This window comes from Scylla paramamosain, chromosome 41 (assembly GCF_035594125.1).
Source record: "Scylla paramamosain isolate STU-SP2022 chromosome 41, ASM3559412v1, whole genome shotgun sequence".
In the NCBI taxonomy this organism is placed as follows: domain Eukaryota; kingdom Metazoa; phylum Arthropoda; class Malacostraca; order Decapoda; family Portunidae; genus Scylla; species Scylla paramamosain.
The window spans coordinates 3,724,207-3,740,332 of record NC_087191.1 but is presented as its reverse complement, the minus strand read 5'-3'; the positions used below and the strand labels follow the sequence as shown (position 1 = coordinate 3,740,332).

Below are 16,126 nucleotides of genomic sequence, written 5' to 3'. Positions count from 1 at the left end.
TAGAACATTTTCTACTTAGAATTACACGTTCTTTCACCTCTTTCAGTATTTGCAGAAACTCGCGTTACATCATATATATATATATATATATATATATATATATATATATATATATATATATATATATATATATATATATATATATATATATATATATATATATATATATATATATATATATATATATATATATATATATATATATATATATATATATATATATATAAAATGTGTGTGTGTGTGTGTGTGTGTGTGTGTGTGTGTGTGTGTGTGTGTGTGTCTGTGTGTGTCTGTGTGTGTGTGTGTGTGTGTGTGTGTGTGTGTGTGTGTGTGTGTGAAATACGCGGATTAGCAAACCTGCATGAACCTGGTGACAAGGTCACTTCACCCAACATTCTGTACCTATTCACTGTCAAGTGAATAAGGATTACAATGTAAAATGAGACAAACCCAATTTCTATCCACCTGGTCCACCAGGAGGAATTTGTTAGGTATGAGCCGGGCAGAGCTGAAAAGAATGCTTAGGATGATGAGAGTAAGAAAACACAATAATACTGCATTTATTGAAAGTGACTCAGAAACCAGCCATTCTGTGCGTGTGTTCAAATGTCGTAGGAAAGGCCAGTGAAAATCTAATTTTGGTGTGCACTTTTGCCCCTTCCGTAACTCATCATACTATAGTACAATGTGCATTAACAGCAAAAAATATGTTTGGTGTACACACCTGGTGACGCGAGGCCGAGACAGGGCAAAAAAGATCGGTCCCAGGACGAGACCCATCACTAGCACGGCGATCCACGTGTTTCTCCTGAAGGGCAGGGCAAGGGACTGCCATTGAGGCATACTTGCTCCTTTCTTAATCAGGATGCACGTACTCTGTCGGATGTGAAAATTTAATTTGTTCACATTGGTAATAGCATATATTCATGACGACGACTTTACTTCGAGTCTTACATGCCGACGTGTTTACTTCGAGTCTTAGACAATGATATTCGTACGAGTAAGTATGCAGTCATGCATACTCGTACACATACTTATGATAAACTACATCTCATAAATATCCTGTGCTATGGTGACGTATGGTGTGTTATAGGCAATTGCATTAATACCCTGAAATCAGTTTAGGCAAATATGCATTTCATGGAATATCTGTTTATCATTATTATTTTTTTTTTTAATTTGTATTGGAGAGCAGTACCTCCTGGCCATAGGGTGCCGTATACCACTGGTGCTCTTTCCGCCCGCCCATGGCTGAGATGAACAGGTTGGCAATGCCTATGTCGCCTTCGCCGCGGGCAAAGAGACCCACCATGCCGTTCCAGGTGCCATTAGATAGTTGGTGTCCCCACAGCTCATCTGCACATTCACACTCGTTCAGCAATATATTCAGTATAGCACATGGCACAGTCTAATGTACAACTAATACAGTATATCATTTTAAATCTGAAGTCCATTTGCTTTATGTTTATTTTTTACAAAAAAATCAAACATTCTTTGATATATATATATATATATATATATATATATATATATATATATATATATATATATATATATATATATATATATATATATATATATATATATATATATATATATATATATATATATATATATATATATATATATATATATATATATATATATATATATATATATATATATATATATATATATATATATATATATATATATATATATATATATATATATTCATCCCTTTCTCTGGTAAATCGTGGAACTCCTTGCCTGCTTCTATATTTTCATCCCTTATTCAAGATGGAGGTTTAAAGAAACTTATCTTTCAGTTTTTGACCACCGCTTTGGACCGTTTTATGGGACAGGCATCTCAGTAGGCTTTTTTTTTTTTTTTTTTAGATTTTTGTTGCCCTTGGCCAGTGTGCCTCCTACAAGCACACACACACACACACACACACACACACACACACACACAGGAATTTGCTGTAGAGCTAGCAACACCGCTATGCTCAATAATAAACACTTCACTCTCCCAACACTCTTGCCCCGAGGACTGGAAGACATCTTACGTCACCCCCATCCCCAAAACCTCCAGTCCACAGTCACTCAATGACCTCAGACCAGTCTCTATCACCCCCCATCCCTAGCCTTATTTGTGAAGATTTTGTATATGACTGGGCCTACACCAAAATTTGTAATACCGTTGATATCAGACAGTTTGGAAATATAAAAGCCACCTCCACCTCCCATTACCTGACCAGCTTCCTTGAATTCATCCACAGCCACCTGGACAAGCGAAACACCTCTCTAGCTGTTGCTTTTGTGGACTTCAAAAAGGCTTTTGATCTTGTTGATCACACTGTTGTCATCAGCAAAGCAGTGAGTCTGGGTCTCCCTCCTAACCTGATAGCGTGGCTAGCCGACTTCCTCACAGGGAGGCGTCAGGCCGTTCGCTATCAGGGCTCTGTCTCTACTTTCCAACAGCTGACTTGTGGGGTCCCCCAGGGGACCAAGATGGGTCCTCTATGCTTCCTCCTCCTCATTAACGACGCCCTCACTGACACCCCCCATCACTGGAAGTATGTGGACGACTGCACCGTGGGCATCCCAGTTTCCACCAAGAACCCGGACTACTCGCCACTGCAAGCGATCCTGGAGCGACTGCAGACGTGGACGGAGGAGAGCAGGATGACCATCAACCACAACAAAACTGTGGTGATGCATTTCTGTACCTCCTCTGTACCAGTGCCCCCTCCCCAGCTCTCAGTGGGCCCTCACCCCCTCCAGGTAGTCCGATGTGCCAAGGTCCTCGGAGTCACGGTGGACGACCAGCTGACCTGGAAGCAGCATGTCGCCAGCACCATAAGATCAGCTATCTACAGGCTGTACATGCTGCGCAGACTCAGGTCGCTGGGGACGCCGACAGATGAGTTAAGGGGGGTGTATCTTACTTTCATCCTCCCTAAACTCATGTACGCCTTCCCAGCGTGGTCCTCCTCCCTCACACAAACTCAACAGCTACAGTTGGAGAGTGTGCAGAAAAGGGCGTGCAGGGTCATCCTTGGCCCTGCATACACCACCTATGAAGAAGCCCTGAACACCCTGAAGCTGTCCAGACTATCCACCAGGTACAGTGAGGTTCTAGAGAAGTTTGGAAGGGGACTTCTAAATCATACACGTCTCAGAAACATGCTGCCGCCTGACGCGCCTCGCCCTACCGGTGCCACGACACCACAATAAGATAACGCCCCTAAAGGCGCCACGTACGGACCGGTACAGACTCAGTGCGATTCCCACCATGGTGCGAGCCATCAATCAATAGTCTCTTCTAGATTTGACTTACCTTTAGGATTAATGTCAAGTATTTCCCCACCCCCAATGTACATTTTCAGTTTGTTGACTGCCTAAAGAATAAACCGTTTATTATTATTATTATTTACACACACACACACACACACACACACACACACACACACACACACACACACATATATATATATATATATATATATATATATATATATATATATATATATATATATATATATATATATATATATATATATATATATATACATTTTTATGTGCGCCTCATTGTAACCGCGTATATAATCTTGAGGTTTGGTACTTTGCGGTGTGTCGGCAGTGTGCTAGCACAAGGATGTTCAAATTGCCAGACTTACAGTAGTGTCTCAAAACCTCTTCGAAAATAATTTATTCGATGTAAACCAATGGTAGCGTAGGGTCGTGCGAGATCATGTTTTATATATATATATATATATATATATATATATATATATATATATATATATATATATATATATATATATATATATATATATATATATATATATATATATATATATATATATATAGTGTGTGTGTGTGTGTGTGCTTGTAGGAGGCACACTGGCCAAGGGCAACAAAAATCTAAAAAAAAATAAATAAAAAGCCTACTGAGATGCCTGTCCCATAAAAGGGTCCAAAGCGGTGGTCAAAAACTGAAAGATAAGTTTCTTTAAACCTCCATCTTGAATAAGAGATGAAAATATAGAAGCAGGCAAGGAGTTCCACGATTTACCAGAGAAAGGGATGAATGATTGAGGATACTGGTTAACTCTTGCATTAGAGAGATGGACAGAACAGGGATGAAAGAAAGAAGAAAGTCTTGTGCAGCAAGGCCCCGGGAGGAGGGGAGGCATACAGTTTGCAAGATCAGAAGAACAGTTAGCATGAAAATAGCGGTAGAAGACAGCTGCTGCAACACTGCGACGATGAGAGGCTGAAGACAGTCGGTTAGACGAGAGGAGTTGATGAAACGAAAAACTTTTGATTCCACCCCGTCTAGAAGAGCGGTATGAGTGGAACCCACCCCAGACATGTGAATCATACTCCATACATGGACAGATGAGGCCCTTGTACATAATTAGCAGCTGGGAGAGTGAGAAAAACTGGCGGAGACGTCTCAGAACGTCTAACGTCTAGAAGCTGTTTTAGGTAGAGATGATATGTGATGCTTCCACTTCAGATTATAAGAAAAGGACAGACCGAAGATGTTCATTGTAGAAGAGGGGGAACAATTCAGTGTCATAGAAGAAGAGGGGATAGTTGTTTGGAAGGTTGTGTCGAGTTGATGGATGGAGAAAATGAGTTATTTGAGGCATTAAACAATACTAATTTTCCTGTGCCACAATCATAAATTTTAGAAAGATCAGAAGTCAGGTGTTCTGTGGCCTCCCTGGGTGAAATGTTTACTTCATGAAGTGTTGGACGTCTATGAAAACACTTGGAAAAGTACAGGGTGGTATTATCAGCGTAGGAGTGAATAGGACAAGAAATTTGGTTTAGAAGGTCATTGATGAATAGTAAGAAAAGAGTGGGTGACAGGACAGAATCCTTAGGAACACCACTGTTAAAAGATTTAGGAGAACAGTGACCGTCTACCACAGCAGCAATAGAACGGTCAGAAAGAAAACTTGAGATGAAGTTACAGAGAGAAGGATATAACCCGTAGCAGGGTAGTTTGGAAATCAAAACTTTGTGCCAAACTCTATCAAAAGCTTTTGATATATCCAAGGCAACACCAAACGTTTCACCAAAATCTCTAAAAGAGAATGACCAAGACTCAGTAAGGAAAGCCAGAAGATCACCAGTAGAGAGGCGATCAGATAGAAGGTTGTGAAGTGATATATGTTTAAGAATTTTCCAGTTGAGGATAGATTCAAAAACTTTAGATAAGTAGGAAATTGAAACAATAGACAGTAGTTTGAGGGATTAGAACGGTCACCGTTTTAGGAATAGGCTGAATGTAGGCAAACTTTCAGCAAGAAAGAAAGGCAGATGTTGACAGACAGAGTTGAAAGAGTTTGACTAGGCAAGGTGTAAGCACGGAGGCACAGTTTCGGAGAACAGTAGGAAGGACCCCATCAGGTCCATGAGCCTTCCGAGGGTTTATGCCAGCGAGGGCATGGAAAACATCATTGCGATAGAGATGAAAACCACATCTCAGCTAAAACAGTTTCTATGAAGTTAGGTGCTCTCAGTTGTCTCTGCCATTTTTTTCTATACATGGAAATAGTGCCATCAAGAGATTCAACATGATCTTCAAAAGCTGGATTCGTGGCCTCTACTGTAAAAGTTCCACAACCAACTAGCATACTACGGCGCCACACTACTTTGCATCACGGGTCAATCACCATTACTGATGCTTCATGGACTATACATGAGAGTCGACCTTCCCATAGTTCCACCAACTAATGCAGAAATCAGCCACGTTGACCTACGTGTGATGCCAACAGCCGAGCTATAGGATACAACATGTATCATAGCAAAATAACCGAGGGCAGAGTCGACGATTATGTCCATGTCCAGCAACAGTGACAGGGTTATAAGATGGATTAAAGTTACTCTCAGCCAATAAAGATCGAAAAAAAGAGGTTAGGTCTGGATGACGAATCTACTCGTAGCAGAAATGCCGCCCACTTTGCACGCTTATCAATCGTGAGTAACTGAATGGAGGCAAAACAGCTAGAGCTAGATTTTCGCACTACTACTACTACTACTACCACTGCTACTACTACTACTACTACTACTACTACTGCTACTACTACTACTACTACTACTACTAATTCTAATACTATTACTACTACTACCAAAACTACTACAAATTATACTGTTATTATTATTTCAGACGCAGCTACTGCTACTCTACCTTGGATGATTCTGGGCTTGTTCTTCCCTCTCCTCCACCCTCTGACTACTTCATGCCACCTATTAAAATTCTTCGCAATGATGTTTTCCATGCCCTCGCTGGCCTAAACCCTCGGAAGGCTTATGGACCTGATGGGATCCCTCCTGTTGTTCTCCGAAACTGTGCCTCCGTGCTTGCACCTTGCCTAGTCAAACTCTTTCAGCTCTGTCTGTCAACATCTACCTTTCCTTCTTGCTGGAAGTTTGCCTACATTCAACCTGTTCCTAAAAAGGGTGATTTGGATCTAATCCCTCAAACTACCGTCCTATTGCTTTAATTTCCTGCCTATCTAAAGTTTTTGAATCTATCCTCAACAGGAAGATTCTTAAACATCTATCACTTCACGACCTTCTATCTGATCGCCAGTATGGGTTCCGTCAAGGCCGCTCTACTGGTGATCTTCTGGCTTTCCTTACTGAGTCTTGGTCATCCTCTTTTAGAGATTTTGGTGAAACCTTTGCTGTTGCCTTGGACATATCAAGAGCTTTTGATAGAGTCTACCACAAAGACGTGGAAAAGTGCAAGGTGGTATCATCAGCGTAGGAGTGGATAGGACAAGAAGTTTGGTTTAGAAGATCATTAATGAATAATAAGAAGAGAGTGGGTGACAGAACAGAACCGTAAGAAACACCACTGTTAATAAATTTAGGAGAAGAGTGACCGTCTACCACATCAGCAATAGAACGGTCAGAAAGGAAACTTGAGATGAAGTTAAAGAGAGAAGGATAGAAGCTGTAGGAGGGTAGTTTGGAAATCAAAGCTTTGTGCCAGACTGTATCAAAAGCTTTTGATATGTCCAAGGCAACAGCAAAAGTTTCACCAAAATCTCTAAAAGAGGTTGACCAAGACTCAGTAAGGAAAGCCAGAAGATCACCAGTAGAGCGGCTTTCACGGAACTCATACTGGCGATCAGATAGAAGGTTGTGAAATGATAGATGTTTAAGAATCTTCCTATTGAGGATAGATTCGAAAACTTTAGATAGGCAGGAAATTAAAGCAATAGGAAGGTAGTTTGAAGGATTAGAACGGTCACCCTTTTTAGGGTGACCGTTTCAGTGGGCATTTTTTTTATTAGATTTTTGTTGCCCTTGGCCAGTGTCCTTCTTACATAAAAAAAAAAAAAAAAAAAAGGAACAGGCTGAATATAGGCAAACTTCCAACAAGAAGGAAAGGTAGATGTTGACACACAGAGCTAAAGGAGTTTGACTAGGCAAGGTACAAGCACGGAGGCACAGTTTCGGAGAAGAATAGGAGGGACCCCATCTGGTCCATAAGCCTTCCGGGGGTTTATGCCAGCGAGGGAATGGAAAACATCATTGCGAAGAATTTTGATAGGTAGCATGAACTAGTCAGAGGATGGAGGAGAGGGAGGAACAAGCCCAGAATCTTCCAAGGTAGAGTTTTTAGCAAAAGTTTGAGCGAAGAGTTCAGCTTTAGAAATAGAGATGATAGCAGGGGTGCCATCTGGTTGAAATTAAGGAGGGAAAGAAGAAGAAAAGTTATTGGAGATATTTTTGGCTAGATGCCAGAAGTCACGAAGGGAGTTAGATCTTGAAAGGTTTTGACACTTTATGTTAATGAAGGAGTTTTTGGCTAGTTGGAGAACGGACTTGGCATGGTTCCGGGCAGAAATATAAAGTGAATGAGATTCTGGTGATGGAAGGCTTAAATACCTTTTGTGGGCCACCTCTCTGTCATGTATACCACGAGAACAAGCTGTGTTAAACCAAGGTTTGAAAGGTTTAGGTCGAGAAAAAGAGTGATGAATGTACGCCTGCATACCAGACCCTATCACCTCTGTTATGCGCTCAGCGCACAAAGACGGGTCTCTGACACGGAAGCAATAGTTTTTTCCAAGGAAAATCAGCAAAATACCTCCTCAGGTCCCCCCAACTAGCAGAGGCAAAACGCCAGAGGCACCTTCGCTTAGGGGGATCCTGAGGAGGGATTCGAGCGATAGGATAAGATACAGATATGAGATTGTGATCGGAGGAGCCCAACGGAAAGGAAAGGGTGACAGCATAAGCAGAAGGATTAGAGGTCAGGAAAAGATCAAGAATGTTGGGCGTATCTCCAAGACGGTCAGGAATACGAGTAGGATGTAGCACCGATTGCTCTAGGTCGTGGAGGATAGCAAAGTTGAAAAATAGTTCACCAGAATAGTCAGTGAAGGGAGAGGGAAGCCAAAGCTGGTGGTGAACATTGAAGTCTCCAAGAATGTAGATCTCTGCAAAAGTGGAATGTGCTCCACTTTGGAAGTTAAGTAGTCAAAGAATATCTTATAGTCAGAGGAATTAGGTGAGAGGTATACAGCACAGATAAATTTAGTTTGAGAGTGACTCTGTAGTCGTAGCCAGATGGTGGAAAACTCAGAAGATTCAAGAGCATGGGCACGAGAGCAGGTTAAGTCATTGCACACATAAACGCAATATCCAGTTTTGGATCGAAAATGAGGATAGAGAAAGTAGGAGGGAACAGAAAAGAGGCTACTGTCAGTTGCCTCAGACACCTGAGTTTCAGTGAGGAAAAGAAGATGAGATTTAGAAGAGGAGAGGTGGTGTTCTACAGATTGAAAATTAGATCTTAGACCGCGAATGTTGCAGAAATTAATGAAGAAAAAGTTGAGGGGGCTGTCGTCGACAGAAAGGGAGTCCGACCTAGGGACATTTATGGTCCCCTCCCCAGATGGAGACTCCGAGGCTGGTGTAGGAGTCGCCTTGATAATTTTGAAATTTTTGAGAGAAGGGTGTGTGTGTTATAAGGTGCTTGTAATTTTGTGTGGAGGAAGAGAGTTGTCTTTAGAGGGCAGGCTGGGACTGCCACCTTGTGTTGTGAGACACAAAGGAAAACGTTCAGTGAGGTCACAGCTGGGTTTAATGATAAGTTCACAGCACCCCCTGAACAGTGCTTTAGACCTCACTGGGAGTAATTATCGTTTCGGCAGGTGCATAAACTCCCAGTGAGGTCTACTACTACTACTACTACTACTACTACTACTGACACAACAGAAAAGCCGGAGAACAACTTCGTGACAATAAATTATGTGGAAGACTGAGGGGCGCCTCCAGACTCTGGGGATGATAACGTAGCGGTTCAGGAGCAACTGAGCGACAGTCAGCTGGGGGCTAGAACAACTAGGTGACAGTCAGTTGGGCGACAGGACACCTTGGCGACAGTCAGCTGGACAAGACAACTACACGACAATGAGCTGGGCGACAGGAAAGTTAGGCGACAGTCAAGTGAGCGACAGGACAACTAGGTGACAGTCTGGTGGGGGATAGGAAAAATAGGCGGCAAAAAATCATCACTATGAAAAAAGTAAAATATGCTACTGATAACATAATCCATTTATTGGTTTATTTATTTATTTATTTATTCTTATCATAAAACAAAAAAAAATTAAATGCATTATTATGCATTTTCTAAACTCAGGGACAACACTGTATGACCTACTCTTCAGGTAGAATAAAATTTGACCATTGTCCTGGAATTATTGATAACGTGCAACCATATTCTTTAATCTTTCCTCCAAGCTTGAGTTCTACCGAATCCTTTGCTGCCCAGTGTTAAACTAAAAATATACTTTATATGCCAAATATAGTATGTATAAATAACAATGCGACAAATCGGATTTATGTAGCTGGGGCACTAACTTTATTATGGAACAATTTATACCTTAAATATGGAAGCCTTGGTCTCGTGCTGTTTCGGAGTTCATCCAACAATAAAAAAAAAACCACTCTCCTCCTGTTTATCAATTTTTTTACTTGTTGCACCATTATTACTTGTTGTACGTTATAAATTATACTTTTATCTGTAATTATTCTTAGACACACGTTCCACATTTCAACAGGGTACCGTGGTAGATGTCCTCGTCTTCTACTACATGCAGGACGTCCGCGTATGTACGTAAGTTTTATCGAGATACTCAGTGATGTGAGCTTTAAACTCCTCATAACGCTATAAATCCGCCATTGACATCCTACCATAAACTTTAGCAGCCTTGTCTTTCAAAGTTGGATGTTGCGTTTATGTGCGCAATGCCTTAACCTGCTCCCGTGCCCACGCTCATGAATCTTCCGAGTTTTCCACCATCTGGCTATGACTACACAGTCACTCTCAAAACTAAATTTAATTGTGATGTATACCTTTCACCTAATTCCTCTGATTATAAGAAATTCTCTAACTACTTAACTTCCAAAGTGGAGCACATTCTCTCTTCCCTTTTGCGGAGATCTCTATTCTTGGAGACTTCAATGTTCACCGCCAGCTTTGGCTTTCCTCTCCCTTCACTGACCATCCTAGGGAACTATTCTTCAACTTTGCTATCCTCCACAATCTAGAGCATCTGGTGCAACACGCTAATCGTATTCCTGACCGTCTTGGAGATAAGCCCAACTTTTTTTTTTCTTATCTTTTCTTAACCTCTAATCCTTCTGCTTATGCTGTCACCCTCTCTTCTCCATTGGGATCTTCTGATCACAATCTCATATCTGTATCTTGTCCTATCACTCCAGTCTCTCCTCAGGATCCCCCTAAGTAGAGGTGCCTCTGGCGTTTTGCCGCTGGTAGTTGAGGGGACCTAATTTTGTTGATATTCCCTGGAATGACTACTGCTTCCGTGACAAAGACCTCTGTTATGCCGAACGCATAATAGAGGTGATAGTGTCTGGCATAGAGGCGTACATTCCTCACTCTTTTCCTCGTCTTAAACCTTCCAAACATCGGTTTAACACAGCCTATTCTCCTGCTATACATGATAGGGAGGTTGCCCACAAAAGGTACTTGAGCCTTCCATCACCAGAATCTCATGCACTTTATATTTCTGCTCAGAACCATGCCAAGTCTGTTTTCCAGCTAGCCAAAAACTCCTTCCTTAACAAAATTCAAAACCTTTCAAGATCTAACTCACCTCGTGACTTCTGGCATCTAGTAAAAAACATCTCCAATAACATTGCTTCTTTTTTCCCTCCTTTATTTTAACCAGATGGCACCACTGCTATCACATCTATTCTTAAAGCTGAACTCTTAGCTCAAACCTTTGCTAAAAACTCTACCTTGGACGATTCAAGGCTTGTTTCTCCCTCTCCTCCGCCCTCTGAATACTTCATACTAACTATTAAAATTCTTCGCAATGATGTTTTCCTCGCTGGCCTAAACCCTTGGAAGGCTTATGAGCTAATGGGGTGTCTCCTATTGTTCTCCGAAACTGTGCCTTTGTGCTTGCACCTTGCCCAGTGAAACTCTTTCAATTTTGTCTGTCAACATTTACCTTTCCTTCTTGCTGGAAGTTTGCCTACATTCAACCTATTCCTAAAAAGGGTGACCGTTCTAATCCCTCAAACTACCGTCCTATTGCTTTAATTTCCAGCCTATCTAAAGTTTTTGCATCTATCCTGAACAGGAAGATTATTAAACACCTTCTATCTGTTCGTCAGTATGGGTTCCACCAAGGCCGCTCTAATGGCGATCTTCAGGCTTTCCTTAATAGGTCTTGGTCATTCTTTTTTAGAGATTTTGGTGAAACTTTCGTTGTTGCCTTAGACATAACAAAAGCTTTTGATAGAGTCTGGCACAAAGCTTTGATTTCCAAGCTACCCTCCTACGGCTTTTATCCTTCTCTCAAACTTCATCTCGAGTTTCCTTTCTAACTTTTCTATTGTTGCTGTGGTAGACGGTCACTCTTCTCCTAAATCTATTAACAGTGGTGTTCTTCAGGGGTCTGTCCTGTTACCCACTCTCTTCATATTGTTCATCAATGATCTTCTAAACCAAACTTCTTGGCCAATCCACCCTGCACTTTTACACGTCTTTTCATAGACGTCCAACCCTTCAAGAAGTAAACAGTTCACAAAATGAAGCCACAGAATACCTGACTTATGATCTCTCTAAAATTTGATTGGGCAGAGCAAACTTGGTATTGTTCAATGCCTCAAAGACTCAATTCCTCCATCTATCATCTCGACACAACCTTCCAAACAACTATCCCCTCTTCTTCAATGATGTTTTACACTGAACATCCTCGGTCTGTCTTTTTCTTATAGTCTAAACTGGAAACGTCACATCTCATCTCTAGCTAAAACAGCTTCTATAAAGTTAGGTGTTCTGAGACATCTCCGCCAGTTTTTCTCACCGCCCCCAGCTGCTAACGCCAACGCCAAATATATATATATATATATATATATATATATATATATATATATATATATATATATATATATATATATATATATATATATATATATATATATATATACAAAACGAAGGAGGCAGTAGACACCTGCCGAAACGATGTTTACTCCCAGTGAGGTCTAATGCACTGTTCAGGGGGTGCTGTGAACTTATCATTAAACCCAGCTGTGACCTCACTGAACGTTTCCCTTTGTGTCTTACAACACAAGGGGGCAGTCACAGCCTACCCTCTAAAGACAACTCTCTTCCTCCACACAAAACTACAAGCACCTCACTCAAAAAATTTTTTAAATCATCATGGCGACTCCTACACCAGCCTCGGAGTCCCCATCAGTGTCTTGACACCACCCTCCACTTTTTCTTCATTAACTTCTGCAACATTCGCAGTCTAAGATCTAATTTTCAATCTGTAGAACACCACCTCTCCTCTTTTAAACCTCATCTTCTTTTCCTCACTGAAACTCTGGTGTCTGAGGCAACTGACAGTAGCCCCTTTTCTGTTCCCTGCTACTTTCTCTATTCTCATTTTCGATCCAAAGCTGGATGCTGCGCTTATGTGCGCAATGGCTTAACCTGCTCTCGTGCCCACGCTCTTGAATCTTCAGAGTTTTCCACCATCTGGCTGCGACTACAGAGTCACTCTCAAACTAAATTTATCTGTGCTGTATACCTCTCATCTAACTCCTCTGACTATAAGAAATTCTTTGACTACTTAACTTCCAAAGTGGAGCACATTCTGACCCTCTTCCCTTTTGCAGAGATCTCCATTCTTGGAGACTTCAATGTTCACCACCAGCTTTGGCTTTCTTCTCCCTTCACTGACCATCCTGGTGAACTAGCTATCCTCCACAACTTAGAGCAATTGGTGCAGCACCTTACTCATATTCCTGACCGTCTTGGAGATACGCCCAACATTCTAGACCTTTTCCTGACCTCTAATCCTTCTGCTTATGCTGTTACCCTTTCTTCTCCGTTGGGCTCCTCCGATCACAATCTCGTATCTGTATCTTGTCCTATCGCTCCAATCCCTCCTCAGGATCCCCCTAAGCGAAGCTGCCTCTGGCATTTGGCCTCTGCTAGTTTGGGGGACCTGAGGAGATATTTTGCTGATTTTCCTTGGAATGACTACTGCTTCCGTGTCAGAGACCCGTCTTTTTGTGCTGAGCGCATAACAGAGGTGATAGTGTCTGGCACGGAGGCTTACATTCTTCACTCTTTTTCTCGTCCTAAACCTTCTAAACCTTGGTTTAACACAGCTTGTTCTCGTGCTATACATGATAGAGAGGTGGCCCAGTAAAGGTGCTTAAGCCTTCCATCACCAGAATCTCATGCACTTTATATTTCTGCCCGGAACCATGCCAAGTCTGTTCTCCAGCTAGCCAAAAACTCCTTCATTAACAGAAAGTGTCAAAACCTTTCAAGATCTAACTCCCCTCGTGATTTCTGACATCTAGCCAAAAATATCTCCAATAACTTTGCTTCTTCTTCTTTCCCTCCTTTATTTCAACCAGGTGGCACCACTGCTATCACATCTATTTCTAAAGCTGAACTCTTCGCTCAAACCTTTGCTAAAAACTCTACCTTGGACGATTCTGGGCTTGTTCCTCCCTCCCCTCCTCCACCCTTTGACTATTTCATGCTACCTATTAAAATTCCTCTCAATGATGTTTTCCATGCCCTCGCTGGCCTAAACCCTCGGAAGGCTTAAAAACCTGATGGGGTCCCTCCTATTGTTCTCCGAAACTGTGCCTCCGTGTTTGCACCCTGCCTAGTCAAACTCTTTCAACTCTGTCTGTCTACATCTACCTTTCCTTCTTACTGGAAGTTTGCCTACATTCAACCTGTTCCTAATAAGGGTGACCGTTCTAATCTCTCAAACTACCGTCCTATTGCTTTAATTTCCTGCCTATCTAAAGTTTTTGAATCTATCCTCAACGGGAAGATTCTTAAACACCTATCACTTCACAACCTTCTATCTGATCGCCAGTACGGGTTCCGTCAAGGCCGCTCTGCTGGTGATCTTCTGGCTTTCCTTACTGAGTCTTGGTCATGCTCCTTTAGAGATTTTGGTGAAACTTTTGGTGTTGCCTTGGACATATCAAAAGCTTTTGATAGAGTCTGGCACAAAGCTTTGATTTCCAAACTGCCCTCCTTCGGCTTCTATCCTTCTCTCTGTAAATTCATCTCAAGTTTCCTTTCTGACCTTTCTATTGATGCTGTGGTATACGGTCACTGTTCTTCTCCTAAATTTATTAACAGTGGTGTTCCTCAGGGTTCTGTCCTGTCACCCACTCTCTTCTTATTATTCATTAATGATCTTCTAAACCAAACTTTTTGTCCTATCCACTCCTACGCTGATGATACAACCCTGCACTTTTCCACGTCTTTTCATAGACGTCCAACCCTTCAGGAGGTAAATATTTCACGCAGGGAAGCCACAGAACGCTTGACTTCTGATTTTTTTTTAAATTTCTGAATGGGGCAGAGCAAACTTGGTATTGGTCAATGCCTCAAAAACTCAATTCCTCCATCTATCAACTCGACACATCCTTCCAGACAACTATCCCCTCTTCTTCAGTGACACTCAAGTGTCCCCCTCTTCTACACTGAACATCCTTGGTCTGTCCTTTACTGATCTGAACTGAAAACTTCACATCTCATCTCTAGCTAAAACAGCCTCTATGAAGTTGGGTGTTCTGAGACGTCTCCGCCAGTTTTCCTCACCCCACCAGCTGCTAACTCTGTACAAGGGCCTTATCCGTCCATGTATGGAGTATGCTTCACATGTCTGTGGGGGTTCCACTCATACTGCTCTACTAGACAGGGTGGAATCAAAAGCTTTTCGTCTCATCAACTCCTCTCCTCTAACTGACTGTCTTCAGCCTCTCTCACCGCCGCAATGTTGCATCTCTAGCTGTCTTCTACCGCTATTTTCATGCTAACTGCTCTTCTGATCTTGCTAACTGCATGCCTCCCCTCCTCCCGCGGCGTCGTTGCACAAGACTTTCTTCTTTCTCTCACCCCTATTCTGTCCACCTCTCTAACGCAAGAGTTAACCAGTATTCTCAATCATTCATCCTTTTCTCTGGTAAACTCTGGAACTTGCTGCCTGCTTCTGCCACCTTCCTATGACTTGAATTCCTTCAAGAGGGAGGTTTCAAGACACTTCACACATATACCCTCACGCACCGACACACAAGTACCCCACGCCCCTGTGGGCGCGCACATGAGCTGTGAGATGGTAGCAGATGCAGGCGAGAGATCTGTGTCTACATGAAAAACTGCTACTGCTGACCCAGCTCCATCCGCGTGACCCCTTTTTATGAGGGCCACTGTGGATCTGGTGCTGGGAATAACAACAACTCTCTTGGGAAGCAAGGACAAAGCAGGACAGAAAGAAGATATCTCTGGTGAGCGGAGGCGACCTCTGCTTTCACGAAGCCTCCCGTCAGCGTTTTCGTCCGTGTCTCGCGGAGGACCGATTCCATACCTCGTGACTGTCTAAGACTAACGTGTGGTGTTCCGTCTTCAGACTCAGGGAATGCGGACGCTTGTGCTCACGGCACGCCGTGGGACGTTCCCTGTCGGCGCCTCCGTCACCGACCCGTCCGTCACAGCGGAAGGTGGTGGGAGTGTATTACAGGATTGGACAGAGTGCAGCGAGCTGGTTTGACATTCTCAATTAGAAGCATCCAGTGGGCCGTG

The 16,126-nt window shown here is 42.3% G+C and overlaps 1 protein-coding gene across 1 annotated transcript in view; it reads right to left on the bottom strand.

Moving 5' to 3' along the window:
* Positions 1 to 341: 341 nt before the first annotated feature.
* The window catches only part of LOC135092847 (glutamate receptor ionotropic, delta-1-like), a 37,928-nt gene continuing 22,143 nt past the window's right edge, over positions 342 to 16,126 (bottom strand). The window contains exons 4-5 of the mRNA XM_063991589.1: positions 1,199 to 1,356; positions 342 to 876 (exon numbers count right to left, since the gene is read on the bottom strand). Of these exons, the coding sequence (XP_063847659.1) occupies positions 676 to 876; positions 1,199 to 1,356 (359 nt within the window). The 3' untranslated portion in view covers positions 342 to 675. The remainder of the gene's footprint in view (positions 877 to 1,198; positions 1,357 to 16,126) is intronic.